The sequence below is a fragment of the Neoarthrinium moseri genome (genome assembly GCF_022829205.1).
Source record: "Neoarthrinium moseri strain CBS 164.80 chromosome Unknown scaffold11_Wmoseri_CBS_16480, whole genome shotgun sequence".
NCBI lineage: Eukaryota > Fungi > Ascomycota > Sordariomycetes > Amphisphaeriales > Apiosporaceae > Neoarthrinium > Neoarthrinium moseri.
Window position 1 is genome coordinate 253,735 of NW_026055125.1, and position 27,985 is coordinate 281,719.

The 27,985-nt window shown below is 54.9% G+C and overlaps 6 protein-coding genes across 6 annotated transcripts; all 6 read right to left on the reverse strand.

Moving 5' to 3' along the window:
• Positions 1-146: 146 nt before the first annotated feature.
• JN550_004207 (uncharacterized protein) lies at positions 147-1,126 on the reverse strand (the record flags this gene model as incomplete). The annotated part of the gene is made up of 3 exons (XM_049315697.1): positions 147-573; positions 626-894; positions 944-1,126. The coding sequence occupies 3 exons, from the start codon at positions 1,124-1,126 to the stop codon at positions 147-149; spliced, it is 879 nt and encodes a 292-aa protein (XP_049173745.1).
• A 2,395-nt stretch (positions 1,127-3,521) lies between these two features.
• JN550_004208 (uncharacterized protein) lies at positions 3,522-6,336 on the reverse strand (the record flags this gene model as incomplete). The annotated part of the gene is made up of 2 exons (XM_049315698.1): positions 3,522-5,285; positions 5,353-6,336. 2 exons carry the CDS (start codon positions 6,334-6,336, stop codon positions 3,522-3,524), a joined length of 2,748 nt encoding a protein of 915 aa, XP_049173746.1.
• Positions 6,337-11,307: 4,971 nt separating this feature from the next.
• On the reverse strand, positions 11,308-12,924 carry JN550_004209 (uncharacterized protein; the record flags this gene model as incomplete). Its single annotated transcript, XM_049315699.1, has 1 exon — positions 11,308-12,924. One exon carries the CDS (start codon positions 12,922-12,924, stop codon positions 11,308-11,310), a length of 1,617 nt encoding a protein of 538 aa, XP_049173747.1.
• A 1,618-nt stretch (positions 12,925-14,542) lies between these two features.
• JN550_004210 (uncharacterized protein) lies at positions 14,543-17,395 on the reverse strand (the record flags this gene model as incomplete). The annotated part of the gene is made up of 1 exon (XM_049315701.1): positions 14,543-17,395. The coding sequence occupies one exon, from the start codon at positions 17,393-17,395 to the stop codon at positions 14,543-14,545; it is 2,853 nt and encodes a 950-aa protein (XP_049173748.1).
• Positions 17,396-17,742: 347 nt separating this feature from the next.
• On the reverse strand, positions 17,743-21,207 carry JN550_004211 (uncharacterized protein; the record flags this gene model as incomplete). The annotated part of the gene is made up of 1 exon (XM_049315702.1): positions 17,743-21,207. One exon carries the CDS (start codon positions 21,205-21,207, stop codon positions 17,743-17,745), a length of 3,465 nt encoding a protein of 1,154 aa, XP_049173749.1.
• Positions 21,208-21,317: 110 nt separating this feature from the next.
• Positions 21,318-24,596, reverse strand: JN550_004212 (uncharacterized protein; the record flags this gene model as incomplete). The annotated part of the gene is made up of 1 exon (XM_049315703.1): positions 21,318-24,596. The coding sequence occupies one exon, from the start codon at positions 24,594-24,596 to the stop codon at positions 21,318-21,320; it is 3,279 nt and encodes a 1,092-aa protein (XP_049173750.1).
• Between the last annotated feature and the right edge of the window lie 3,389 nt (positions 24,597-27,985).

Consider the following 27,985-nt stretch of genomic DNA (forward strand, 5'->3'; position numbering starts at 1 on the left):
GGACATCTTTCTTGAATTCCAGTCGAGCACCGCAAGACCAAAGCGATTGCCAGGTATCATTGAACATATAAGCATCCCCATTTAGTAAAGCCCTCCTCTTATCGTTGCGAATTGCGCTTGACACGATGGTGGTCAGTCATCGAGTTTCACTGTGCAGGCGGCTGTACGGAGTGTCCATGTGTTTCGTAGGGTCCCTGACCAGGCACCGGAGGGTGCTGTGCAGTTGTCTGCTGATATGAGTTTCCGGTCGGTTGAGCCGACAGAGGACTAGGCGCCTGCTGAGGGTATTGATGTTGAGCAACACCGTATGCCTGTTGAGGGGGAGTTGGCTGGGCAGCGTAGCCTGACTGGGGCTGCTGCGCATAGCCCTGGGGAGCCGTGTACTGTTGAGGGTATTGTTGCTGAGGCTGGACTTGGGCTTGCGCGTGGACCTTCTCACCAGCCACGGGTGCCGGCACAGGTGCTGCAGATGCATTATGGGCCCCAGAGTGGACAGGCATGCAGTGTAGCCCAGCCTTGCGATGACGATGGAGCATCACGCCGTGAATAGCAAGGGACACGATGAACATGATGCTATCGGAGTTAGATAGTCCATAATCACAGTATCATCTCAGTGAAGTCTTACAATTCTAAACCTCCAACTCCCGCAGCGGCTGCCATGCAGGCGCCATAGATCTTGTCGGCACTGCTGAGACGTACACGGTAGCAGCCATCGGAATAGCAGACGACTCCAGACAGGTAAGGAGCAACTTCGGCAGCCAGCACGGCGAACGAGATAAGCCAGAAGAGGACCAGGAAAATATCCAAAGAGAGGATCGCCCAGTAGTTGTACAAGGAGGGCGCACCGAATACAGCGATCAGGTGGTAGACGAGGGCTATGATGGTTGCTATGGCCTGTATACAGTCAGTAGAGGAATAATCGTTAGTGATCCGTCTTACACACAGTGAAAAGTGTCAAGCAATCTCCTGAGAATACAAGGAAGTAGACCCCGAAGGCGGAGAGACCGAGCACAACGACACCCAGTACTAGTTGGATAATCCGCACTGCGATGAAACCCTTTGGGAAGATCGGGATATGCTCTTTCCCAGCCGCACGCTGGCTGGAGTATTTGGCCGGAGAGGTCATGGCAACAGTCTGCTACTGAAACTTGTCTGGTTGGGCAAGACCTTCAGGACTTCTTTATGGGAACTAGGTATCCAGCAAGACCGTAGCAATGAGAAGGGGACTGAGTAGAAGACTAGGAACCATGTGTGGACGCGAAGCGCGGCGGGTCTTCTGGGGGAAGACATTATACATAAATGCCAGCAAGCGGAAACCGAGCATTGGACGCTAATGTGACTCCATGTACAGGCTCTGAGACCTGACAGAACGCTAGGAGCGACGATCTGCTTCAATACGCGAGGACAAGGCAGACTGAAGCCCTCTTGGCAGGGGTCCAGAAGTGCCGACATCCTTGAGGCGTGTGATGTGTCAGTGCCATATCAGCCCTGACTACATCTTGGACGCAGTCTCCCTGATCCTAGCCAAGACAGACCTAGTATGGGGAGCCACGGGTGAAGCCATAGCTGCCTATTGGCTTCTCTGGGCCTGGAAAGTAATCCACCGAGGACAGCACGGGCCAGAACCGCAGTGAGGCAGGTAGCCATCGGGGACGGAAATCCGCCTTCAAACATCAAAACCTTGAGGCCGAGGGCGGTGATTCGCAGCAGCACGCGAGAGCGCATGGACGCGAGTGCCCAATATTACTTGGTGCGGCGGCAAGCTCAATGTTCATCTTGCTGTTGGTTAGGCACGGTTTGGTTGGCTGCAGGAAATAAAGAGGAGACTCATGGCTCGAAGCGGCTGAAGCTTGGTGAGACTTAGAGTTGAGACCCCCCTGTCAGCTGAATAGTAGCCAGTGGAGTCGACGAAGCAATGTTTCCCATTGGTGTGCTGCTGGGCTCCCGCGATATCTCTTGGCGGAATAACACCGCTTTCTCCAGGGCGTCTTGAGCTCTTCACCATGGTTCTTCGGAACCTCCCGTAGATGTGATAGGTCGAGGATACTCCAATATAAGACAACACCTGTAGAATCAGGCTTATTTGCACTCTCCGAGCAGCCTGCTTGTGGCTTTTGTCTAGACCTCTGGGTCGTGATTTGATCTAGAAAAAGCAGTGACACGGACTCTTCCGCGCCTGGCAATCTGTCATACACGTCAGCTTGTCTGATCACTGGTCTGATAAATTACCAATACTCTCATTCAGGCTTCTCCAGGCAATAAGGAGCGATGATGGGTGTCTAAGCCTAATCCGGAGTTGTGTGCTGGCTCAGGCGGACTAAACTCAGACCTATGGGCACGAGGGAACCGTGATCAGTAGTCTTGTCAAAATGCGGGTTAGTTTCCGCGATGCCTTCGTCCCGGAAGGTGGCTGCATGACTGGTGATCGAATGCATTGCCAAGAGGCACTGCCAAGAGAAGACGTTAGGAGGGCGATGTCGGTAGCGCTGAAGTCTTCAATGAGGATGTGGAGTAAAGCATGTTGAAATAGAGCCAATATCAGGTTTCGCTCTTGGCGCGGCTGTCGGAGCGCCTCTGGATTAAGTGGTTCACTCTTATGTCTTATACGCGATACTTTCAGCCAGGTTACCATCCCGCCCATGCACTCATGAGGTGCTGGGAACACAGCCAACCTCGACAGTTTGAGACTGAGGCTACAAACCGCTTTACAATATGCTTGGTCCTGCCGCTTTGCGGGCGTGATTTCTTCATCGTTCCTCTTACTGACGGAGAAACGACAACGCATGGGCAGGCTCTCATAATTGGGTTGACGAACCCACGCCAAAATTGTACATTCATTTTCCTCATGTTTGAAATTTAACACATCAAATACTGAACACAGACAAGCCACAGTCAGCGCAGGGTCCATTATAGTTCTTACGATTGTCCATTAATCCAGGAATTGTTCATGCCAGGTAATACTACCTGCAGTAAGGGCATGTTTTATGATACATATGCCGTCGTTCATTGTTGTTTCTGTGGCACCATCAAATCCATCTCCGTCGTTCCTACAACCGCCAATGCTCAACTCAGTTCTGGGGGACGAATTCGGAGAGTCCAGCCGGAAAGATGCCATTGGCCACCACATCGCTCTACCTTTCGTCATACCAAAGCAGCTACGCCTTCGCCCATATTTTTGAACCCCAGTCTATTGGCCCAAGGGGTGCAAATTACGTAAAGAGTAGTAGTAGAGAAAGAAATGAAGGCTTTCGCTGCTGAGTGTGCACCATACGCGATCCACGCCGCAGATGAATAACCCTCAGTAGATAATGAACAGAGATTGTCCATTTCAAGCCGAGAGGTGAGAAATAATTGTGTAGTTGTCGGTTTTGCTTGCCCCTTAAGGGTACCGATAATGAAATACTCCACGCAAGAGGGGTATCAAGAGTGTCGCAACTCAAGTTGAAAGAAATCTTTTTGCTTGAAAAAGGCCGTGAACTCGTGAATAGGACATATTAGCAGAGCTGCCATGGCCGGCATGATTAGGAGAAGTCATCTCCGTCATTCATAACCATGCGCCCGATGCGTTCAACCAGGTCCTTGGTCTCACGGGCGATTTCGAAAGCGATGGGAGGCAGTGTCTGCGTCCACATCCGCCACTCTCGGTCGCCAGCACCAAGGCCGCGCGATGCCAGATCTTGACCATGTGCGCCAGCTTCCAGCAGGCGTTGTTGGCAAGAATTGAGACGGCCAACCATATCTCCGCCACTAGAAGTGCCTTCGGTCTCGAGGACTATCTTTCCCACAATCTCTGCGATTTGAGTGATCTCTTCGTTAATCTGTGTGATAGGGGCATCTCCACGTATCGAGGCAACTAAGCCCTGGATGGTTTCGACGAGCTGGTCAGACTGGTTGTCCATGTAGATCTTGAGGTCCTCCATGGTGATGTCAGGGCGCTGGGCACCGTATCCGTTGGGGGCAGGGGGGAGGCTTTTGTCTGTGTAGACCCCATTGGTCGGCATATTGCGCGGCATTGATCTCCTGCTGCTGTACTGGTCCACTGACTCTCGAGGAGAGTTGACCGGGCTATAAGCTGATGACTGCGTACTGTCGCGGGAGCCAAGGCCGTTGAATCGGGGAGGAGGAACGAGGGGAGACTGGTTGTCCTGCGAAAGGGGCGGCGGGTAGGCGTCTTGCTTGCTAGTGCGGTTGGAGAAGAACCCTGTCGAGTCGACAGGTGTTATTGTGCCATCGTCGTCGTCTTCCAACTCGCCAGCAGGCGTGGCACGTATTTTGACGGTTCTTAGCAGCTCAACGAGCGCGGCGACAAGGTGAGAAGCTGCGGCATCGAGCAGAGAAACGGGCGAAATGCCAGCGGCCGAGGCGAAGTTCTTCGAGGCCGTGATAAGATTGTTGGCCGTAGCCGAAACTCGGCTCTTCATCTTCTGCTGCTGCTGAACAGTGTCCTCATCCCGGGGCGCCGATTCGTCGATATCCTTACTGATGCGGCGAACAGCGACCACGACTGCTTTCATAGAGTCAATCACCTTCTCTGGATCTTCGGTTCGCGCCTTCTTCAAAAGCTCGTCAATAGCGATCTGAAACTTGGTGACGTGGACGTCCTTCACGAGACCGTTCTCCTCCGTAAAGCCCTTCTCGCGAACGTATTTGGCGGCATCTTGGTCAATAGTGAGGCCAAGTGAAGAAGCTCGGAGGTTGCGCAACTGCGTCTTGGTTCGAGCATAACGGTTTCTCCAGTCTCGAACCTCCTGTTCGAGCGAATCAACGGTCTTTTGCAGCTCGGCTTGCTTTTCCCAGGCAGGGCTGTGCTGTTGCGAGAGCACCTTCATCTCCTGCAGAAATTGTTGGGCCTCTTGTCGTACCTCGTCGGTAACTCGCTGCTGTTCCTCCAGGGCCATCCGAAGGTCCTCGTTTTCTCGCCGCAGTTCCGGATCTGCTGCTTGATTTCGGCTTGCGTTGCCCAGGTCCCTGCTGGCCTGTTGTGCCTCTTCTATTTGCTGCCGCAGCTGGCGCTCCTCGGCCTCGTGCTCGTCTCGCATCCGGTCAAGCTCATCACGGAGATTGTCGTTCAAGCCTCTCGCTTCAGACAACTGACTCTCCATGTCGGCTCGTAAATCATCCCATTGCTTCCTCTCGGCGTTGTCTGCAGAAGATCGAGATCGCTCCTCGTCCAGTACACGATTCAACTCGTCGTCTTTCTTCCTCATCTGGTCCTCGATGCTCTCGAGCCGCGACTGCAGATCGCGTACCTGAGCTTGAGATTCGTCCAGTTGCCTCTTGTCCGGCTGTTGCAACGTTAGCATGCAATTCAGTACAAAGCAGCGTAGGGTGATCGTAGACTCTGGCACAAACCTCTGATAGAGCCCCGCTCACACCCGTATCTGCACTTCTCTTGCTTACCCGGTTCATGGCATCCGAGTCGTTGCCATCATCGTCCTCCTCGACCATGGTGCTTTTATTGGGTACAATAGTGTTGCTCTGGAATTGCTTCTGCTGGGGCCGGTCAAAGCCATTGGGCGGCATTCCAGGAGACGGGGGGATTGGGTAGTCGCTGAAGCGAGGAGCGTCTGATCGAATGGAGCTGGCGTTGGACGGTCGTCGCATCCCTCTGGGAGGCAACCCGTTCATGCCGTTTACGGGGGTGCCTGCTCTGCTTGGGGCTCTCGCAGATCCAGGACTGCCCATCCGCGGGATATCACCTTTTGCGAAGCCCTCGAAGCGTCGTTCCAACTCACAAAAGACATCTGTTGCCAGGTCCCTGAACCTGGGAGGCCCCAAGGTCGAGAGCTTCTGCCTTGCCTGATTCCGCTTTGGGTGGAAGTTGTCCTCGGGCTGTAGGAAAGGCGGTGGCTTGGGGCCGGGGCCAGGCCGGCTCAGCTTCTCCCGCCGGAGCAGTTCATCGTAGACGTCGGTGGATAGTTCGAGAAATTGCACGGCAGACAGACGCAGAAGCTTGTCGCGCGCTCGGTTTGGCGGGGGATTCGCTCGGCCGTCCTTGGAGGTGGACTGCAGGAACTTCTTAAGAGCTATGTAGTGGACGCCGAGGATGACTTCGTTGTTCTCGTCTCGCATGCTACGCCCGCTTTCGCTCCTGGCATACATGCCCGAGGCAGTGCTGGAGCGGGCGACGGACGGGGGCGGAGAGGGCCCGCCGACGCTCCTTGGGCCGGGAAAGCCATTCATATTCCCGTTGGCTCCGCCCGAGTCGGGTGGGGAGATGAGGCCGCGGTTGTTCGGGTTGTAGGGATCGCCGTTGTCGAGGCTCTGATATTTGCCGACGGAATATTCGCTACCACCTACTGAGACAGGAGAAAGCGGCGCATTTCGAGTATTCATGGTAGAAAATAATGCAGAGCCGTGGTTGGTGATGATAGGGCGGCGTTGGCCGCTCGCTCAACAAAGAATAGGAACCGGCGGCGGGATGTCAAGGGGTGCGGCGGGAGAGTCTTGGTATTGGCCACGAGAGACTCCGTCCCGAGTTTCGCAGCCCGTCTCGTCTTCTGGAATCGGCGACACCCTGGCGGCGAGTCGTCAGATGGGAGGGAGGTCGTTGCGAGTTGCTCCTTCCGGTCGCTGAATGTGCAGGCGGGATGACCAACACCTCGCTCCTTCGCCTGGCTGACGCTGTGGACGAAGAGGCGCAGGGGCGTCGACGGCTCGTGGGGAAAGGGTCTATCGAATTGAGTTTGCGCGGACGCGGTCACGCACGTGTAGGACGGCAAGAGGCCGTGGGGTATGTCGCGGCTCAAGCAGGCGCCCGACGGGTTGGCTCAGATTGAGTTGATGCTGTGCGGTGCGGTGCGGTGCAGTTATGTGGTGTAGTGCCAGCCCGGAGCAATGAGTCGCGGTCGTGGGGGTGGTTGGTGTACGGTGCGATACAGCGGCCACGAGCAATGCAACAAAAATATTAACGAGCCAAGTGTCGGTCGCCCAAAGGTCTCAATCCTCCACAAATTACGTCCCAAAGAGTAAAAGTAAAAGGCTCTACAGCATATGCGGCACAGGGTGCCTGCGCGGGTTGCGTTCGCAGGGAAACAGAATGGATTAAAGAGGGGAGGAGGCGGCAGGACAGAGACGTGGGAGGATCAGAAGCCGAAGTCCAAAGTCCAGTCCAGCAAGAGTTGAGTCTCAGGATTAAACCAGGCGGATGTTCCTGCTGGCCACGGGAGAAGGTCGAAATCCATCCGGCCCAGGAACGCTTCCAAGGTTCCTCTGCCACGATTCCTCATTCAGGAGCACGACCACCCTTGAAACCCGTCAAGAGGAACAGCCGGGGGGTGGCGCCCCAAGTTGCCAAAGGGCCAAGGGCCCGCTGCTCCAAAGCGGAAAGGGGGTGGGCCGCCTAGCACCGCCGAATCTTCATTCGCCCATGCGCCAGAGGCACCGAAATTGTCTAGAAGCCCCAGGAGCGCCCCCCTTCGAACCTTTGGGCCTTCCCGCCGTCAGCGTCAGCGGCCCTCGAGGGCCCTTTGGCCCTGGCCTGCCCGTTGGTCGCTTGGAGATTGCGGCTGTAGGCTGTGCTTTAAGATTATCTCACGGCCGGCTTCACTGCTGTTGTCCACTTTATTACCCACACTTGGCCTTGGGCTGGTTGTTCGGTCGCGTTGGCGTGCTTGTCCGTGGCCTTGAACAAGCTACAGATCTTCACACACACTCTGCACTGTACAGACTTCGGACGGCGGCGGCAGCAGCAGCAGCAATTATCATCACCACGCAGAACCAGATCTCGCTCCGCTGTCAGATGGATGTCTGCTTTTCCGCTGACAAAGACTTGTCGAAGGCAAGGACAATGACAAAGATCGCCCAACCCTGAAGCAGAACCTGGAGTATCGCGATGCGTGGGGTCCCCATACCATACTATGTAGTACTGACTCGACATTCGGGCCGCCCAGGACCTGCACAACTGCGACTCGACAGAGCCTGGCAAATAAGGGTAGGCTCTTTTTTCTTGTTTCCTGGCCCCAGTGTCTTCACTCATTACTGGCGCTTCCACTACTGAGACCTTTGATGGTCCAAGAGCGTCGACGTTGGTCCATCATTGGCCCTTCGTGCTATGTGCACCATCTCCTTTTTTTTTGTCGCGCGCTACCCCGAGCGCAAACCAGCCCAATTGCGAGTCCAGGTTTTTGTGGTAGAGCTGATATCACACGACACACGACCACATGGTATATGTGCGGTGCCCTATGAGCAAGAGATTCCGCATCAGATAGCCCCAGCATACTTAGATTACGTCCTTCCAGGTACCTACCAAGTGTGTACATGCCATGACACTTCGAGGTACTATGGTATAGCCGACGACAGTCAAAATCAGAAGCCCCATACTCCCGCCCTCCCTGCGCCTACGTTGCGGCAAACCCCTGGGACGCGCAGACGTTCCCCCGAGCTGGCCAATAGCAGAGCGCCACCCGCATGAACTCCCATCTCCCATTAACGCTAATTCTCGACATCCCTGCCCAGCCCACGCTTCTCTTCGACAGCCATTTCGCGGGTCCTTGTCTCGAACTTCCACGGTGATGAACTAGCTAGATCTCTGATGCAATCCGCGGTATAGCAATCGGGCATCGTCGCCGCACGTAAGCGCCTGCCCGAGGCTGGTGAGTCCGGTGACGATAGATTCACTCATGCATCTTCAGCTACGGTCTCTCCAGCGCCCGAGCAACTCCTGGCAGTGCGGACCTGTCTAAATGGGATTTGCTGTGGACCGTGGTCTAGCCTTTGCGATCGTCGATATCTCCACCGCCCAATAGCCGGGGATTTATTCGATATTTTAGATCGAAAGGCGGATGCCTCACATGTAAGGTATAGACGCAAGGGTCTCTCACGCCCAGCAACCATCAATGTTTGGCAAGTTGAGAACTTCCAGTTGATGGATGAGCATCGAGGGTCTTTGTGCAAGTTGACGAGAATCGCCCATGGCAGATCCGACTTGCTCGAACGAGCATGACGCCATCCCATCTCCTGCATATCCGACATACTGTATCAAGCGTTTGAGCCTCACACAGCGAATCTGTGCTGTCGCATAACAGCAACTAGTGCTTTCCGTGGGTTATGCGCCCGTGCAAAGCCAGACTACATGTGCATACCGCCGCGACTCCTAAGCGGCCTCCGATCACGAGTTGCCATCCGCGCTGGCACGTCTTCCTTATCAGTTGGCTGTAGCTCGAAAAACGATCCCGGCCGCAGCCAGGTCATATAACCATTCCCAGCACTTTACTTGAGCCGCACCCATCCCTGTTCGGGTGTCCTGAGCTCACGTGCCTCGCAGTGGAGCTTGCATTATTGCCCCTGCGAATTCCACGTTTCACGACCAAGCAGCTTGACGATGACAACAAGCTATTTTGCAGACAGCTGGGAGCGTTTCTCGAATTCAATTGACCTGAATAGAGGCCTTACTACTTCTCTGAAGAAACTTCCTCAACCGACCGTTCCTGCATACCTAGGCAACTTTCCATGAAGAGAGCCCCACAACTTGATAGATATGCTGCACGGAAGTTGAGTGAGTTGCCCCTTGAAATTCCTCGTGTGTAGATGCGCAGACAAGCTTTTCCGGGCGTCGACCTAATAAATATCACATGGTGTGGCGAGAAATGTAATTCGAGGCGTAGTCGACCGAAAATATACACCGTGGGTTGCTTGGTGCTGAGGAGAGAGGGCCTCTGACCGTGAAGAACGGTACTCAAATCCCATCAGCACACCAAGTTCCAACCCTCTATCCCAAGTGCCGCCGGCTCAATGGTCCAACGTCTTGACCGTGGCTCTGGAGTGGAGTGGAGATGTTAGGAGCAAATTCAACCTTTTGTCACTGCTCGATCCCGACACGTGCTTGCACTCAAGGCAGTTGCTGCGGTACTCCTGTGCAGCCCAGCGATGGGAGATGTAAAGGCTGGTAGTGTTGCATCCATTGTCCACATGGAAGCAATGGTGTACCCTTGCGCCGGTACCAGAACGGGCAAAAACAAGTTATGGCAGTACCTTGGTTGCTAAGAAGTGCCCATTTCAGTGAAAGCGCTCCACGAAACAACCTATTGGAAGCGCCAATGACCAACTTACATTCTCTGGGTGACTTGATTTCAAACTGGCTAAGAGTAGGATTGCAAAGTGGATTCCAGGCAATGATTTATGCTACTTATTAGAGGAAAAGAGAATGTGGCTACGTTTCCCTCGAGCACTAAAACCATGAAGTTGCTACTCGCGAACGGGCTGAGTTCTTCGACGTTTCAAAACAGAGTAAAGGTCAGCGCCATGCCTGATGGTACACAAGATGCCGGGCCACGTGGAGAAGCAACGGCCTTGCAGAAAACCTAGGGGCTTCTGAAGTCAGGCATAGTACAGCATCAAAAAACCGAGGCCGAATAGATCGGAAACTGCCAATAGCTATTGACCTAGGAAACCCAGCATAGTGCGGGTCGTATTTCCTGCTTTCTCATTTTCCAGCGCAGACAATCCTGCGCAAGTTGAATGCTCTACAAGCCTGTCTCCTATTTCTGACATCAGGTGGTATTGCGGTACTAGTCATGAGTGAGGGGGGGTTATATTCTGAGTTTGCGCGTCGTCTCGAGATACACTCGCGGGGTTGAGCAATAGGAGAGGTGATGCTAGATGGACAGAGCACGACCACACCTAACACGGGACAAGAGGCGTGAACGGGTGCTGGCAACCCTGAAATCACGCAACATAATATGAAGTCATTTCCCCAGGCACGGCATCGAGCGCTTTCTTCACCGCTATTTATTCAGATTCGATGTTCAATCAGAAGTCTTGTTCATGGCTCGTTCTTTCGACACCTTCTGGGCACGTAGTCAAAGTCGCGACTGTTGCACAGGAATGGAGGCTTTCAAGAGAAACGAGGGCTCTCGTGTTTCTCAACGTGCTTGGCTTCTTTGAGCTTCTGTTCATTCCACATACATAGATTCGTCGTGGCTCCTGGATGATGCTATCCCCATGACGCCGTAGATCGCACTATGCCTTCTTCCCCATAATCCATATCGCTATGCTTGTTCAATCATCCTGCAATCTTACAATCTTGACTTCAACTACCCAGCCGGCGGCACTCCTCCCGCGCGCCTTCAATGTAACTTCGCTTGGGTAGCTAAGCTAGAGTTGGCTGCACCTGACGCATGGTTGTGCATCCAGCATGCCCACCTTTCGGCGCTATGTACCTTACTCTTCTAGATGGCGAAGTGCTATACCACCTATGCCACGTAGATGAAGCGCCGACTCCTCTGTGCGGTGTTCATCGGATACTGCCCGCACCATTAAGCGAACAGCGCGGCACTTTGTCCTTTTCATACTTCCGTGTGCCGGAGTTCATGGCTTCGGTGCCTGTTCAGCCTCATCGCTCCCATCCGAGTCCGATTCTTCCACCGGCGACTGAAGTCGCTTGTCGGGCAGCGTCTCTAGGCCCGGCCCCTTCGCCGAAGTCGAGTCGCTCCGCCTGGGGATGTCTTGACTTCCTCGACTACCTCGACGTCCGAATCCCGGTTCGAAGGATGACTGCACAGTGGGAGTGTTAGCCTGGCTTCCGCCACGTTGGCCATGGTAGTGAACGACCTGCGGAGGAGGCTGTCCAGCCTGAGATCCCAGTAGATGCTGTGGATACGGGTTGAGGTCCTTGCTCGATGTGGAGAAGGTAGACACTACGGGTTGGTGGTAGCCATTGGAGTTGCCGCTGCCCGTGCTGGGGGTAGGCGTGTGGCCAAATTGCGGGCCGTGGTCGGCTTGGGTGGGAGTGCCAACATCGTTCGGAGTCCCCGGGCCCTCGAGTTGACCCGTGAGACTGTTCATACCGCCTTCAATGTCCCGTAACAGGCGGACATACTCCTCGGGCACGAGCCCGCTTTCTTGTGTTTTTGGGTCCTCGGCAACAAGCCACCCTTGCCCATGCCTATAGGATACCCATATGATCTGGCCCTCAACCAGTGGCAGCTCGTTCTCGTTCTCCCTCTGAAAATCAAACAGGGCTACCGCCTTGCCGTGCATCTCCTCGTCTGGCGAAGTAATGGTAAACTGGTAGTCCTTCGAATAGCGAGACTCATCGTAAGCGTTGAAGCTCGGAGAAGAGGCTGGGCTCGAGTGCTCCGACTCGTATCCAGCATCGCGCCCTCCATAGTGCCTCTTCGCTCGGTCGGCTCCGGAGTAGGCGCCTTGCACGGAATGCCGCGCCTCGCCGGGTGGATATGTGACGATATCCCCTCCGGGGCCGTTCGCCTCGCCACCCTGGTTGATATAGTACCGCTCGCTCCCATCCCCGCTTGTACTGACATAGTAGCCCCTATCGGTATCATAGTTTTCGGGGTTCAGTATCGAGGCTCCGCCATGGCCGACATCCTGACCCCGGTGCGCGTCCTGCGAGGCCCGTCCTTTGCTGTGGCCTAGAGCAGCGGATGATGATTTGTGTTTCTTGTGCCGCGAGCTGACGACCGGGCTCTGCAAGTCTTCGTCCTCGCTCCAGGGCGGACCATCGCCGAAGTGGATGGGCGCCAACTCTCCTCCCTTCCCCAAGCCACCATCAGAGGTCCAATCCCAGCCCAACTTGCTCTCCCAAGATGCGGAAGGATCCGACAGTCGTCGCGACTCGCTTGCCGGCGTGGTCATGCCAGAAGGTGGCCTTGAACCCTCGGGCGGCGGGCCATAGTGCATAGGGTGGACAGGCGGGTATGCAAAGTCGCGCACAATCGTGTAAGTGAGGCTAGAATGGAAGATGGGAAAGAGGTAAGAGGGCGGTCGTGACCGGGAGGGGACGGAGCCCGTCGAGTATTGCGACAGGCGGTTCTTGGAAGCGTGCGACATTGGGCGCGGTAGGTTGGTGCGCCGGGCAGGCGGCGACGTTATCAGCGGAGGAAGCGCGGGGTGATTGGGGTTCGCCGAGGATGAAGGCGACGAGACTGCTGGAGGCGAAGTGGCCGGTGATGAGCTGGTGGACATGACTGAGGTCATCGTTTGGTGGTCACGCTGGCCTACCCGGGAGGAGGGGGGGGGGGGGGGGGGGGGGGGGGGGGGGGGGGGGGGGTTATAGATTTACCTGGTGCTGTCGCCGAAGTGAAGCTGAAGCCGTGTCACGGTATGACAGCCCAGGCGTACCAACGCCGCCTTTGAACAAACTTGACCAGCAAGCCGTCCTGCGAGATCCAAGCTTGGGGGGGAGTTGGAAGCGGTTGCGGGCCGGGGTCGAGGGTAACGAAGACGGGTTGGCGGGAGTTGTGCGATGTATATAGAGAGTTGCAGGTCGGGGGTTCACCTCCCCATCTGCGTTGGGGGAGGGCAAGGGCACAAGCACGACGACGCTCAGCCCAGGTGGTCGGCGAGTGCGCTTGGGCGGGTCGGGGAGGCAGTGAGGGTTTGGGAGGGGATGTGGTGCCGGTTGGTCGCAGAGACTGCGTCGATGAGTCGGACGGCGCAATGCGACACTTCTTCCACGGAGATGGGCAGCTGAGCGTGCCGTCGTGAACAGAGCGACAGTAGAGGGAAGAGGTGGGCAGATAGGATCTGGTCCGGGCGGGTGAAGCCACCGGCGAACAAGTGGGCTTAGTCGAGGAACTAAAAGTGAAGAAAGGGCACAGACGAGAGACGACTGGAGACGGGCCTCGAGTTAGTGCTCCTTTAGGCAGGGCAAGAGCAGCAGCAGGACCAGGACCCCAGTTGCGATCCCAGGGAGCCTATTATTGGGGGCCGCCGTGCGATACGGAGCCGACGAGCCTTGGGGAAGAAGACGACGCCGACGACGAGGGGTTCGTGGCTGGCGTGGGGTGGAGTCTTGTCTGGTTGTTGAGATGTCGAAGGCGGATGTCACGACTAAGAGCCTGCACCACAGCAGTACCGCTGTCCCGTTCTGGCTGCTCGTTCGCTCTCGGTCGCCGCGAGAGCGTTGGAAGGGATGGACGGGTTGGATGGGTGTTGGGTGGGAGCGAGTAGGGCGAGCGAATGCCGTCCCTCGACTCTCGAGACCCAACCCTGCCTGCCTTGGTACCTAGGAACGGATTCCCAGCAAGTTAAACTTCTTGCTCCGGTAGGTTAGTTAGTGGCCCATCAGGCCCAGTAGGCCCAGTTCGATCCGGTGCGGCTAGGCACCCAAAGTTAGGCTGGCGCTGGGTTCGATCCAATCCAGTCGGCCGGGGTTGGTGGCCCTGGTCAAGCTGGAGAAAAGCCTTGGAAGCGGAACTTAGTAGAGGAATTTGATGCATGTACTCCTAAGAGTCTATCTAGCTTCCCAGGAGTGGGGAAGGAAATTAAAGTACACCAAGTGCACTAGGTGCACGCCCAGGAGTCCATCTTCTCAGGGACCAACAAAGGTCGCCCCGACCTTCCTCCCTGGAAGGGTGGTTCCCCTGTCGTGTCTTATAATCAAATGTTCAACGCCCCATAATACCCTACACGTCCCTATTGGTTTTGAAGAAGTGAAAAAAAAAAAGTCTTCCCGAGACTGTATGGACGCTTCCCAGAAGCCTTGTGTGAAAGAGGAAAAGAAGGTGAAGAAAAGTTTGGGCTCAATTTCCCCAGAAGTCGATGGGGATGGTTCCCTGGATGCGGCGGTCTTCCCACCGAATCAGCTCCTCGAACCTCGAGGTTTGGCTCCCCTCTTTGCGCGGGGTTTGACGCTAGGCGTCTCTGGTGCTGCCTTTTCTTTGATCGGGGCGGGCTGTTCGGCTCCTGTCTTGGGTCTCTTGGCTGATCTGGTGTTATGCTCCTTCCCGGGGATCGGGTTCTTGCGTTTCTGAGAGACCCCCTCACCAGTGGTCGCGTCCACAGTCGCGAATCCCTCTCCTTCCGACTCTGCTGTTCTCTTGGGAGGGTCATCTGGCCTCTCCTCGACAGCTTCTCTGTCTATCAGCTCAAATCCCTGCTCCTCGGAAGACGCTTCCTCGCTTGCAGCTCTCTCTCTTCCGCCCGCTCTTGCGATCTCAGAAGTCTCCGGTCGCGAGCGCTTCTGCGAGGTCTGTTTTTCCCGTTGGCGACGTCTTCCAGATGAGCTCACCCGGCGAGAATGTGCCATAAAAGAACCTACTCCCCCAGCCTCCGATCTGAGTGGTTGGTCCTTCCCATCGCTGGGGTCCTCCCCCGAGGATTTTCTTCCCGGGTCCTGTTGGTCCGTGGGGCCGGTTCCGGCTGGCTTTCCAGAACTCTCATCCTGGGCCTTTGTAGGCTCCATGGTTTCCGTCTGCTTCGGTCCGACCTCATAGAAGAGTCCCTCCTCATCTTCTCTGGGAGCCTGGTTGTTGTTTGCCGGCACAGCTGGTTCTCCCCCGAGGATACCCTGTTCATCTTCACTTGAGGACTCGATCGAAATGACCTCCCCTGGTATACTCGAGGCATCCTGGGAAGACTGTTCTGAGGATGAGGAATCTTCCACCGGAGGGACAACTTCAGCAGTGGACGTGTCCTGACGCAGATTCTCCTCCAAGTTCTGTCTTCCCGTCGGGTCCCCCACCTTCCCAGCACGTGTCAGCTTTCCTTTCGGTTTTCCCGAGGACTTAGGAACATCACGGAGTCTGGGTTCAACGGTCGAACTGGATTTTCCCCCCTTCCTGGTCGGCGGTTCAGCCTCGGACTGCGTGTGTGGCTTTTCAAATACTTCGCGGAGCTCCGTGTTCTGGCGTGCCGGCACCATTCTGTCCGCTCCAGGGTCATAAATGCCGAAAGCTGTCTCCAGAGCCCCTCCCGGAGCCCAGCTTCGCGCCATCTTGTAGGGTGGGACAACTGTTTCCATGACGGGAGGAGGGATAGTCCAACCTCCAGTTTTCGCTTGCGATCCAACAGCCGCCTTTGGTGAGGGATTCGCCTTTCCCTCCTCCAGATGAGCCCGTTGGAGTGCTGGTGCCTCCCAGTCCTCATCATGCGCCCCATGACTCTGGTGAGCCCCCTCCTGCCTGGGCTCTTCTGCAAATCGGACTGACTTCCCCTTCCGACCGATTTCTTCCTCCTGCTGATTCTGTGCGGGAGCGCTTCCTTGTCCCGTCAGTCCTGGGTGATCTGATGGTTCCGCCGCTCCGAAAGGAGACATTGGTGCTTGTGAGACGGTCATTCTTTCCCGAGTGACACCTTTGATCTCCCGTTCTTCCTTGATGAGTCTCGCCATGCGGTGGGGCTCGAGGTTGCCTCCAGCCTCCTGGTATACTTGATGGTCTGTCTGTGACGGTTCCCAGACCAAGTCCCGAGGCAACGATTTTCTCAGGAAGTTCTGGATCATCAGTGTCCTTCCCAACACCATAGATATCGTCTCCCCACGGTCCATGTCGAAGACTGGCTCGAAGTTCCCAATGGCTGTGCAGATGCCTTCCAGTCTGGCTGTGTGTTCAGCCAGAACTTCTCGGACGAGGGTATCCAGTCCCCTCCTCAGCGAGTCCTCCTGGAATGCCTCCCACATCAGGTCCACCTTCAGCTTCATGGATTCAAGGTCCCTCTCCATTTTCTCGACCTTTGGTGTCAGTGGTTGAAGAGCATCCAGTTGCGTTTTCATCTTCTGGACAGCCGCGCTCGAGGCTTGTTCCCTCTCCTGTCCTGACTCCGTGGTGCCAATGCGGTTTCCGAGGCGCATGAGGTCACGCTCCATCGCCGCGAGGCGATCCGTCAGTGCGGCTGTGGCAGGCGCATCCTCCTTCTGGGGAATGCTGGGAGGTGGCTTCTGGGAGGGTTGTGGTTGCTGCGTCTTCTGGGGAATCGTAAGATCTGGAACCGCGTCCTTGTACTGTAAGCCCAGATAATCTGCCTGTCGTTTCCAGAACGTGGGGATCACTCTCTGGTCTGGAGGAATCAGCAGAAAGACCAGAGCTGTGTCTCTCAGAAGGTCGAAGATCTTCTCCGGAAGAACGCCAAAGCCTCGGCTTGCATCTCCGTAGATTCGGAGTGCCTCCAGCTCCTCCACAGTGGGCCAGTTGTAGATCTTCGGGCCATCCTCCTTCCATCCACGGAAACTTGCATCCTTCAGGACTGTCTCCAGCTTCATCTTCACGCTTGTGTACAGGGCTGAGTTCGCAGGCTGTTGGTGTGGCTGTATCTCGGCCAAGTGCTTCAGGACTGCTCTCAGGCTGGTATGTCTTCCAGGAGGGAAGTATGAAATGAGCTTCCTCCAATACGTTCGTGGCTCCGTGGCGCCACCAACAATCGTTCCATCTTCGTCATAGTAGCCTCTGACCTTGCTGCTTCCCGTCTGTGTGCAGAACCCAGCAAACGTCTCAGGGAAAGGTAACGCCGGGCGTGTCGTTCCATCCGCTCTGGTGACCGTTACAGTGCTGTGTTCAATATGATACTGAATCAGCGCTTTTCTCTCCTTCTGGGTCGTAGCCCTTTCTGCATCCCCCCCAAACCAAAATGCGCGGTTTGGGAACGGTACCAACGTCTCGTCCTTTCTCCTTGGAGATGGTTGGGCCACTCCCATCTTTCCAGCACGTTTCTGGGCCATCTTCACACGTGTGGGTGATGTCTGGTCTCGGTGTGTCTCGATGCCGGTGTTTTCTCCTGGAGGAGTCGTCTCGGGGCAAGGTGGTGGAGTGCGTATGTATATTTTGCAAACAGAAAAATTTTTTTTGTTTTGATGTGTCCCCAGAAAACAAACACGTCTCTCAGCCTCCTCCTGTACAATCCACCCACGGGGCAACCATCCGGTTTTCTTCCACCACAATCTCAGTATTTCTTTCCATGACAATCTCACCAACCTAGTAATTCTCCTTTTTCCTTCTTGTAGTCATGTTTGTCCTTTTCTCTTCTACTTAACGTTCCGGCCCCGATCTCTCCCCGAAAGCGCTGCCCTCAGCGCCTGGTCCGGCGTTTCCTTGGCCTTCTCAGATTTTGGTTCAGAGGCAGAACCAGGTCATCGGGCTGTCTCAAGTAGCCCTTCCGGGGAACGAAAAGCTTCAAGCTATCCTCATGGTAATCATATCGGGAGTGTCGCATTCCGGTGCCGTCCAAGTTCTCCAGTTTGAATGATGCTCTTCCGACGCGTTCCTTGACCCGGAATGGTCCTCTCCATTTCGCCACCATCTTCGGAGGCTTACCCTCCTGGAAAGTAAATACAAGGTCTCCTGGTGCGATAGCTGGGCGACGGACATCGTGTCTATGTTTCCGAATGATCCGCTCTGCTTCTCTCTCCGTGAAAACCGTCTCCCTGCAGTACTGTACTCGTGCCATGTGGTTCAGGATCGCCTGCTCCAGGTCCTCCTTCTCTGGGAGCTCCATCATTTCAGCTGCTCTCCTCACCTCCACATGGCTGTTTGGAGGAAATGCGGCCTCCAGAGCGCCTCGTGGGAGATATCCATGCATGATCTCAAACGGACTCCATCCCATGGTTCTCATTTGTCGAGAGTTCATCTCTCGGAACACCTCCGGCAGCTTGGATGGCCATTCCCGATCTTCTCCATTCCCTCCCAGAGTCTTGTTGAGGATGGATTGGAAGATCCTGTTGGTCACTTCCACCAGTCCGACGGCTTTGTGAGCCTTTGCAGGAGCATTAATGACTTCCACCTTTTGCCTTCTCATGTCTTGGTGAAATTCTTCGGATACGAATGCACTCCCCGGATCGACGTACACCACCACTGGGATGGTTCCGGTGCTTTCTCTCCACCTCCTGAATGCCTCCCTGGCTTCTTCAGTTCCCTGACTTATTGTAGGAAAGCCCCAGGAGTATCTTGAGAAGTAACACACGATCACACACGCATACTTGTATCCTTGGGCCTCTGGGAACGGTCCCACGAAATCCATTGCGAGCACCTGATTTGGTTCCCAGACCGAGATTGGTTGTGGGGGAGCTCCCGGCTTGGCTGGACCAAACCATCCACATTCCACACATCCCAAGTAGTGCTCCTTCATGTCGGATGCCATGGATGGCCAGTACACGACCTGGTTCAGTCTCTGTAAAGTGATGGACGGAGAGAAGTGTCCCCCCTGGTCATGAGCCTTCCTCAATACTGCAGCCACGTCTTTCCGACAAATGCATGTCCTCCAGATACCCCCTCGGTGGTGTTCCAGTCGGTTTCCTGAGAGGCGGAAGGCCTTCGCACGGTCACGAATGCATTGGTTCCGAATCCTGTCCCAGCGTGGAAGTCGACCATCTTTCAGGTACTGGTACACGTCGTGATACCATGGCTCCCTTTCATACCTCTCTGTGGAGGATCCGTTCTCCGGATCTACCTCTGGTTGTGTCATGGCTGTTGAAAGGAACATTCCCTGGAGGTCGTGGTGCCCCCGCAATGCCCTCCAATTCTGTTCCTCAGAGACGTCATCACTCCATCTCCAGATTGACATGAATTTCGCTTCTGCCGACATCCCTTCCTGTGGATGTACTGGTTTCTCCATTGCCTTCAGGAGACGCTCGTACCCTCCTGGGCCATCCTTCCAGACCCACTCCCCTTCCGGCGAAACGCATCCCATCTCGGTCAGTTTGGGTTCCTCCTGACAGTCTTCACTCGCGAAGATGGTCCTCGACAGTGCATCTGCGACTCTGTTCTTCTCCCCGGAGACATACTCCAGCCGCACATTTACCACCTGTAATTCGCCAGCCCAGCGTGCATATATTCCCTCCACGTTCGGGGAATCAATGAAAAATGTCAAGGGCTTGTGGTCTGTGTATATAATTGATTGTGCTGTTGCCTGGAAGTATGTGACATGCCGTCTCACGAACTCCACGATGGCACAGAGCTCCCTCTTGTACGTTCCGTAGTTTCTCTGAGTCTTCGTGAACAGGAAACTGTCGTACAGGATTGGCTTTGGGACGTCGCGTTGAATCTGCGTCACCAGGAAACCTGCCCCGTATCCTGATGCGTCTGAGTAGGCCTTGACCGGAAGCTCTCCGTCGTGACCGTGCATGTCCACCGTATCTGCTGCTTTCTCCTTGAGGATGGAAAATGACGTTGCCTCTGCCGCTCCCCAAGAGAACGACACATTTCCGGTCAATCGGGCCAACGGTCTTCCGATCTCTGAGAAATTCTTGATCCATCGGCGCGTGGGTCCAATCGCTCCGAGGAAGGCTCGAACTCCCGTCTGGTCAGTCGGGACCGGCCATTCCCTCAGCTTTTCGCTCCTGACCTTCTTTACAGCAATCCTTCCTCCGATCTTGTGGGTCACCCCCACCGCCAGTACTTCATCGTATCCTAGGAACATCTTCTTCAGGGATAATCGTAAGCCTGCCCATGCAAGCCGTGGGAAGAGTTCGTCACGGATGAACGACCATTGCTCCCGGAAGTCAACATGCATTACGAAGATGTCATCCATGTACTTGAGGAGCTTCCGTAGATCGTGGGGGTTCGTCCGAGCTGTCAAGGATGGTTCTGGGAATGGTGCAGGAATCGATCCGGTTACGGTGTCCATCAGTTCCTTGAAAGAATAAGGCGAAGTCCTGCTCCCTTGTGGCATTCGTGTGGGTTGCATCTGGGGAAACCCTTCTACATCGAATGCGAAGTAGTGTCTGTCTAGAGGGTGGATCGGGATACACCAGTATCCGTGCTTTAGGTCGAAGGACGAATAGGAACCAATCCTGGGATCTGACAGGTCCTTGTGTATGTCGGCCAGAAGCGGAATAAACGTTCCAGGCATTTCTTCTTCAATCTTTCGGAAGTTGAACGTCAGTCGTGGCTCCTCCCATGGATCTGGATGTTCCGCGTCTCTGTCCTTGGCCACCAACACTGGCTGGCTGCTCCAGTCTGAGAGCTTCCCATTTGCGGCCATCGTAGACTCGTACATACCCGCGTCAATTCCCTCCTGGAGTAATTTGTCTAGCCAATACTTCTGTGGAGTAGTCCATGATTTCCGTTTTGACTGGAAGGGTTTTGCGTCATCGCGCATCCTCACTCGATGAACGTACAGGTCCGTCGGAGGGATATCTTCCAGTTTCGTTGCAAACAAGTCTTTATAAGTGAAGCACACCCTCTTGATTTCGTCTTTTAAGTCCTCCGGGACCAATGGTCCGAGGTTCACTTTGGCATTCTTCCAAAATTCATCGACAGTCTCTCTCGGAACACTGGTGTAAGTTGATATTTCTCTCCTGACAACCCTCCTGGATGTAGGGAACGCAGCTCTTTCAAATGGATGCCTCTCCTGTGCTTGTTGCATCTGTTCAGCTTTCTCAGGGACCAACAAAGTTCCCTGGGGAACCTCTTCTGGGGCAATAGTTGTACTGTAGCTCATCAAGCCCCGGTATAGCATCTTGTTAACGGCTGTTGCTGTGATTCTGGGAGCGTGTGCATGACTCCAGTACTGTACCGAGTAGACCGAAGTGTCCATGTCCGCAATCTTCCCCAATGAGTCCTCCAGACAGGGAGGGTCTTCCAAGAATGGATAGGAATGTTCAGACGGACGCAGTTTTCCGACGTGCCCTGGTCGTGATGGGAGATTCAGTTTCCCGACTCTCCCTCTGAGTTCTCTGAGTCTGTATCGCTGTCCCCGGATGAATCCTCCGTCGCTGACTCGGTGTCCGACGCCACCGCCATCAGGTCTAGGGCAGGAGAGCCGGGCTTGGTGGTCAACGCCAGCTTGTGCCCTGCAGCCCAACTCAGGATGGGTCCCTTCAGGGAGACCACTCGTTCTCCCTCCTGAGCGTCTCCTATGGTAAGCGAGCTTTGTCGGATATCGAATACACCGTTGACGTCCCACAACCACGGGAGTCCCAGGAGCAGTTTCGTGTCTCCAGGAATTTGTGGGATTTTTATCTCTGGCCTGACAATTGCCCATACAGAGCGCCAGATTCCCTGGACGCCCACGTTAAAAACCACGAACTCAGTAACGGGGCTAGCCTGGCTCGTGGACGTGATAATGAACAATTGTTCGATGCCAATGTCCTTCAACAGGCGGCGCTTGATTCCCGCTTTCTGGACGAGGTCCGAGGAGACGAAATTGATGTCGGAACCCTGATCCGCCTGCGTGGCCTTCTCTCCCACAGCGTGAGACACCGTCTTTCCGTTTGTTCCCAGGAACTTCAGCACCACATCCATGCGGTAGGCCTTCACTGGTTGGATCGCGGTGGCTGACTTGCTCTCAATAACCGTCTGGAGACCTCTGGTCTTCTGCGCCTTCTTCCTGGTCTTCTCGCTAACTCTCGTGGAGTAGTACTTCGCGTTCCTGGCACAGTCGGGGCTTGCTTGGAATAAATCCATCAGACTGAACTCCACCTTTATATCCTGGAAGATCCTTTCCCAGTTCAGTGGACCCATTCCCTCTCTGCCCTTGATTTCACTCATTGGAGCTGGAGGTCCCTCTCTCCTTGGTGCTCGGGCCTTCTTCTTGGTAGCGGTCTTCTCCCTTTCCTCTGGGTTCAGCATTGACTCCACAGGGATGGTCCGTCCCTCTTCCCGGCGGCGGTAATGTCTCTCTCGGTATTCCCGATCTCTTCCACGGCGATCTCCTCTTCCCGGGCTTCGAGACCGGCGATCTGTGGCCGATGACAGCAAGCTCTTCAGCATCAGGACCTCATCCTGCAGATCCTCGCTCATTTGCGTCTCCTCTGCAGCAACTTCGCTCACTGTCAAACTTCTCACCTCAGCGGAACTCTGGACTGCACTTTCCAGCGCTCCCTGAGAGATGATCTCTGCTTCCACAGAAGGGGTATCTGTGCCTGGGTGGCCTTCCTCAGCTGGGATGACCCCCATATCCACCAGGAAGTTGTCATAGTACAGCTGCGCGGTCTGAGAGAAAGCAACTCCTTTCTGGTCATCAGGGAATATCAAAGCTCTCAGGTATGATCTCTCCCAAGGCAGGAGTTTCTCCTCTGACTCACAAGCCGGCTGGAAGTGTCCAACCTTCCCGCATCCGAAACATACGCGTTTCCCCGCAATGGATTCCGATCCGTTCACGAATGGGTTCTTCGACTGGCTCCTTGGAGGTAGCTGCACTCTGCTGTTACTGTTCCCAACTCTTGCAGTATACGCGCCTCCATACCCACCTCGGAGACCTCCTCGGAAGCCGCCTCGTCCGGGCATCCCGTTGGATCTGGTAGGAGGGGTGTTCTGGAAAGGGGCGATGTTTGGGGTTTGGGCGTGTCGGGCATCCTGACTGGACAGTTGGTTCGCTCCCTGGGAGACAGTCGCATTCGTCGGAGGCTGACCAGTCTCCCGGACTCTGGCCGTGCTCTGTGGAGGGGGAAGGGCCGAGACGCTGGACGTCATCATCCATGGACTCTGTGCATGCATCGCCAGTGAAGTCAGATTCGATGGGAGGCCTGCCGGAGTTCCCTGAAAGGCGAATTGCCATCCCGGGTATGCCTTCATGATCGCTTGGTCCACGGACAATCCCGTGTTGTCCTTGACGATGCTTTCCAGCATCTGTAATCGCATCTTGTCGGCTGCCTGTTTCTGTAACTCCTCTCTGGACTCTATGACTCGCTGGCACTCCCTCAGTCCCTCATAGCACTGCCACAAGGCTCCTGTGGTACCAAGGCTCCTGGAGATCGCCTCCTGTTTGAGCTGAGCATCTTCCAGTCCCTGGACGAACTTGTCAATGACTGTTTTCAGGCTGAATGTCTCCAGGGCTGAAAGCGGGTTTGCTTGGAATGCTGTGACGTCTCTCGGAGCGTCCCTGGCTCCCATTCGTCTCAGGAGATTCTGTGCTCTATTGTAGTATGCCGCTAGTGCCTCATTCTTCTCCTGAGTGAGCGACTTCCACTCCTCGGAGGGTTGTACCGTTGACTCATCAACAAGTTGGGCTGGGAATCGGTCTCTCAGAGCTTGGTCCAGTGCCTCAATATCCTGGGACAGTGCACCTCCCTCCTCAGCTCGTCGCAAGATGGCTTGCAGGGTCGGGTCGCTGTCCAGGAACGTAGCAACACTTCCCTCCGCTTGCATGTTCACCACCTGGATATATTCAGATGGGGGAGGCATGACGTGTCCAGCCTTTCGGAACTGCCACTTCAGTCTGGCCAACCACCGTGCTGCGGACTCCTTTCCGTCGAAGCGGCCGCATGCTCCCAGATCGGGCATCTCCATCTTGTCCGTCTCAGAATGCCCCCCGGGAAGTGCTTTCGATGACTCAGGGTTGTGAACCGGGATCGGACTCCGAGGAGAACCAGCGTTCCGCAGACTCGGTCTCTCTCCTTGAACGGCTTCTGGGAGGTGTCTTGAATTGTCCGGTCGAGCTTGGGAGGTGGCGAACGAAGTTTCAGGATGTTGAATATCAGGGAACGAGAATAGAAAGCTCTCCTCTTGACTCTGAGAGGCTCTGCACTCCTCTCTCTCAACCCACGAATTTCCCAAGAAGGACAAAGGGTTCAAGAGGCTCGTTTCTGGGTGCATCCACTTCCCAGAGCCACTTCCTTTGGATTCTCCCTGAGTCCTTCCCCCAATGATTGCTGTTCTTTCCGAATCTATAGTCAGGTGTTCCAGGGCAGTCGTGATCTCCACTATCTCTGCAGGAGGCGATACGTCATCCGCTCCTGGAGTGCAGCTTCCCGCGGCCCCAACGTGTTCACGATCTCTCTGGATGGGCGTGTGTTGTTTTGAAGTGTCGTGAGGTCCCAGATCAGTGAGATGTTCGGCGTTGTGTGGGAAAACACCGCTTCCTGTAGCCAACCACGTCTCCAGGCGACTCCGGTGTCTCTCCGCACGTTCCGGGGAGAGCGGGTTGTGGTATATTGCCTCAGTACCGGAAGTGGAGTCGGTTTCCGGAGATCCACTCCTCAGCATCTCCTCTCGAGAGAGCTCGTCAGGTTCCCGGAGAGTTCCGAAATGCTCAGGATGGTAACTTAGTAACTTAGAAAGGGTTTTCAAAACTTAGAACGGGTTTTTCCGGGTTCGCAAAGCTCAGACGCCTGGCCGAGGACACCAGAAAAGCCTTGGAAGCGGAACTTAGTAGAGGAATTTGATGCATGTACTCCTAAGAGTCTATCTAGCTTCCCAGGAGTGGGGAAGGAAATTAAAGTACACCAAGTGCACTAGGTGCACGCCCAGGAGTCCATCTGCTGGTGGGTGGTGGCCTGGGTGGTGGCCTGGGTGCAGGTGGTGGTGGTGGAGGGGCCCCAGGGCATGCGTGGGAACGAACCAACGGCCACTGCTCGGTGGCCCGCGGGACTGGTAGGCTTTGGGCTGGCTGGGCTGGCTGGGTCCGTGTCCGTGCCCGTGTCCACGTCCACGTCCACGCGCGCGCGCCCAGGTTTCTCTCCTTCAGTTGGTGCGACTTCTGATTGTGCTGGTAAGCGCGCAGTGCCGAAGATCTGACTGGTTGCCCCGATGCGGCTTACCTGGAGGTACGTATGTATCCAATGTATGTATATATGTCCTCATGCAGACCAGAAAGCGAGATTGACGAGTCAGCGCCAGTCCAACGTGCAGCCGTGCCGGTTCATCTGTGAAGCCAACGGTCGCACGTCGAAGCGTCTCGGTGCTGATCAGTCTCCGAGTTCATGTATTGTTCTGTACTTGGTGTGTCCAGTGTCGTGAATGTTGGACCGAGTAGCAGCACGAAGAACCAGTCGCCGCTACCACAGCTAACCCCCTGCATGTGCAGCAATGACAATGGGTGGTCTCAAATATTGTTGCGGCCTCACTTTCTTTGTCTGTCTTCTTGATTGAGATCTGAACAGCGAGGTGGAGGGAGGGAGGATTCTCCCCATCATCTTACGTGACCTACAAGTAGCTCTGATATTCCGGGACGCGGGGGGTTTCGCAGCACCCGACTCTATCTTAGGTCCACCACCCACTTTCAGCATCGGACATGCGCCATGCACCAGGGCCTTGCCGCTTTTGCTTCAAGGTTGACAGGCAACCTTGGAAGGGGACGGGATGGCAGCCTCCCACCCAACTTAGGATGTGCATGACAAGTTCTGCTCAGTGCAGCAGCTGGCCTGATTTGACGTCCAGGTTCCAGGCTGCTTCCAAGCTGCTTGGCCGCTTGGATGGCCATGAGGCTCCAGTCGTGCGAAAATAGCAACTCACTCGCAAGTGTTCCCATGTGGTCCCGATCCGTCATCTGTGCGTAGTTGCACCAGGACCTTGTGCAAATCTCGAATCGTCTCAACTATCCGGTAGGGGTGTCTCGGATTCAATACCATCCAGCACGTACAGGTTCGGTCGTAACCAGAACAACTTGAGGCATGGATCAGACCAGCTTACCGTGATGCTATACCTATGTACCCTCTACTATGTATCTTACGTAGGCTCATAGTAAATAGCCGTGCCTCCATAACAAAAGTCCCATCGCTTCTCAGGGTCCGGTTCAACCTGCCGCGACCTCACAGCGTCAGGGGACGTCTTCTGCCAACATCTTATCCATGCATGGGAGGGGTTCTGTAAGTAACAGCATTTCCTCCCGCACATGTTTCCTCGGGATCGACGAGAACCCCGCTACATGGCAGACTTGGGATCGCGTTTGGGTCCCACGTTACGTACGTAATGCATTCTTCTGGTAGCACCCTGATTTCCATCTTCACAATACACGTCCTCAATGTGATGATATCGGGCGTCATAAAGAAAGACGGCCAAGGGCAAAGTGGGTGGTCTATCAGGCTAGAAGCACAAAAGACTGTACACATACCGATGCACATATGGATGGCTCGGCCAGCCCGCGATCATCGACTGAGTATGTCTGCCACAGCTCCGTTGCTCTCTCCCGTGCATCTACCATCTACCTCAACACCGGTCTTGCCTCTGCGAGTGGACACGCCACGATGCATATGTAGTCTTGCATAAGGGTGAAACGAGACACACGTGATATTCACCTGCTGCTGCTGCAGTCCGTCATTGGTCATCCGTAACAAGAACCAATGTTGACGCCCTCCGCATCTCCCTCAAGTTAGAGTCTTCGATGATGAGGGGTGGCACATGCATTGGTGGGTGCTACGGCGTGTTATGTGCTATGTCTACTGCAACGGGCCCGAGTGTGGCTCTCTGAAGCACCGCGGGGCTGACCCTGATCTGATGTGTCCAATATGATGTCCTCCACAGTTTTTGTGCATCCAATGTACATAGGCAGTCTCTGGTCAGCTAGATCCGTGAGATTGGCCACAGAACAAGAAGGAGTGCACCAAAACTTTTGTCCAGGGTTGATAGGCAAGCGTAAGAGGGCTCAAAAGTCAAAATCACGAACTACCTTGGGTATTCTTACCTGGCAAGATACGCCGCTGTCATTGGATGTGCAACTCTTGGCACCCATGTAAGTTCACAACCACCTCCATCTTGCCGTTGACCTGGGTGTTCTTTATTCTATTTCTGGACCTCCGCACAGGCACAGGGCACACACCGGCCCCAGTGGTAGTTAGATGTCCATGGCAGCTTTTCTCGGCCACATCGGGCCTAGCGCCGATGCCGCTTTTACTCAGGCTCGGCTCAGTCAATTGTCAGGCACGTGCCCTGATCAGTGTAACGAATATCCAACTTCTAGCGGTAAACCGTAGAGTTCAGATACAGGTACTGAGGTTTATGCTATCAGGATACGATAGTCAAGAATAACTGAGCAATGAAGTAGTCAAGTGACAATAGTGTTCCGAAGAGATTGATGAGAATAGTCGTCAAGGCTTGATAGGCCTCACCTATGGGTAAGATAGATGCTTAGATTGATCACTGAGGTAATGACTGTCTATGTAGCTAGGAAATCCCTTCCAATATATATCCATTCATCCCCTCATTGACCTGTTGGCTGGATCACCATTCCAGAGGTGATCCTTTGTCCTGGATCACTTGGATCACCGTGATCCTGGTGATCCCCGTGTTGGCTCACGCGCCAAGACCGTGATCCAAGTCACGTGACCTTGAGTCTGTCTGGTCTGTGCTGCCTTCGTCAGCCGCCAGACCTGGCTCTTGGATAATTGGTCAAGGGGCCCCGCCTTCTTGCGTCGGGCCACCTCTCGAGGCCATGTTCGTAACAATTACCGCGCAGCAGTGCGATGACGCCAATTTTGAAATAGAATCCGTGGGCCCCTAAGCCTATTTCTTTACCATTTTCTTTACCGCGTGTTTCGAGTCTACTTCGCTAGGGTTTTCGAGAATGCTGCGATTAAAACCAGGCTTCCGTATAATCTTAAACAGCTCCAGAATATTCTTATTCACCTCGCGGTTATGCTTCTCCCTGTTCTTGGACC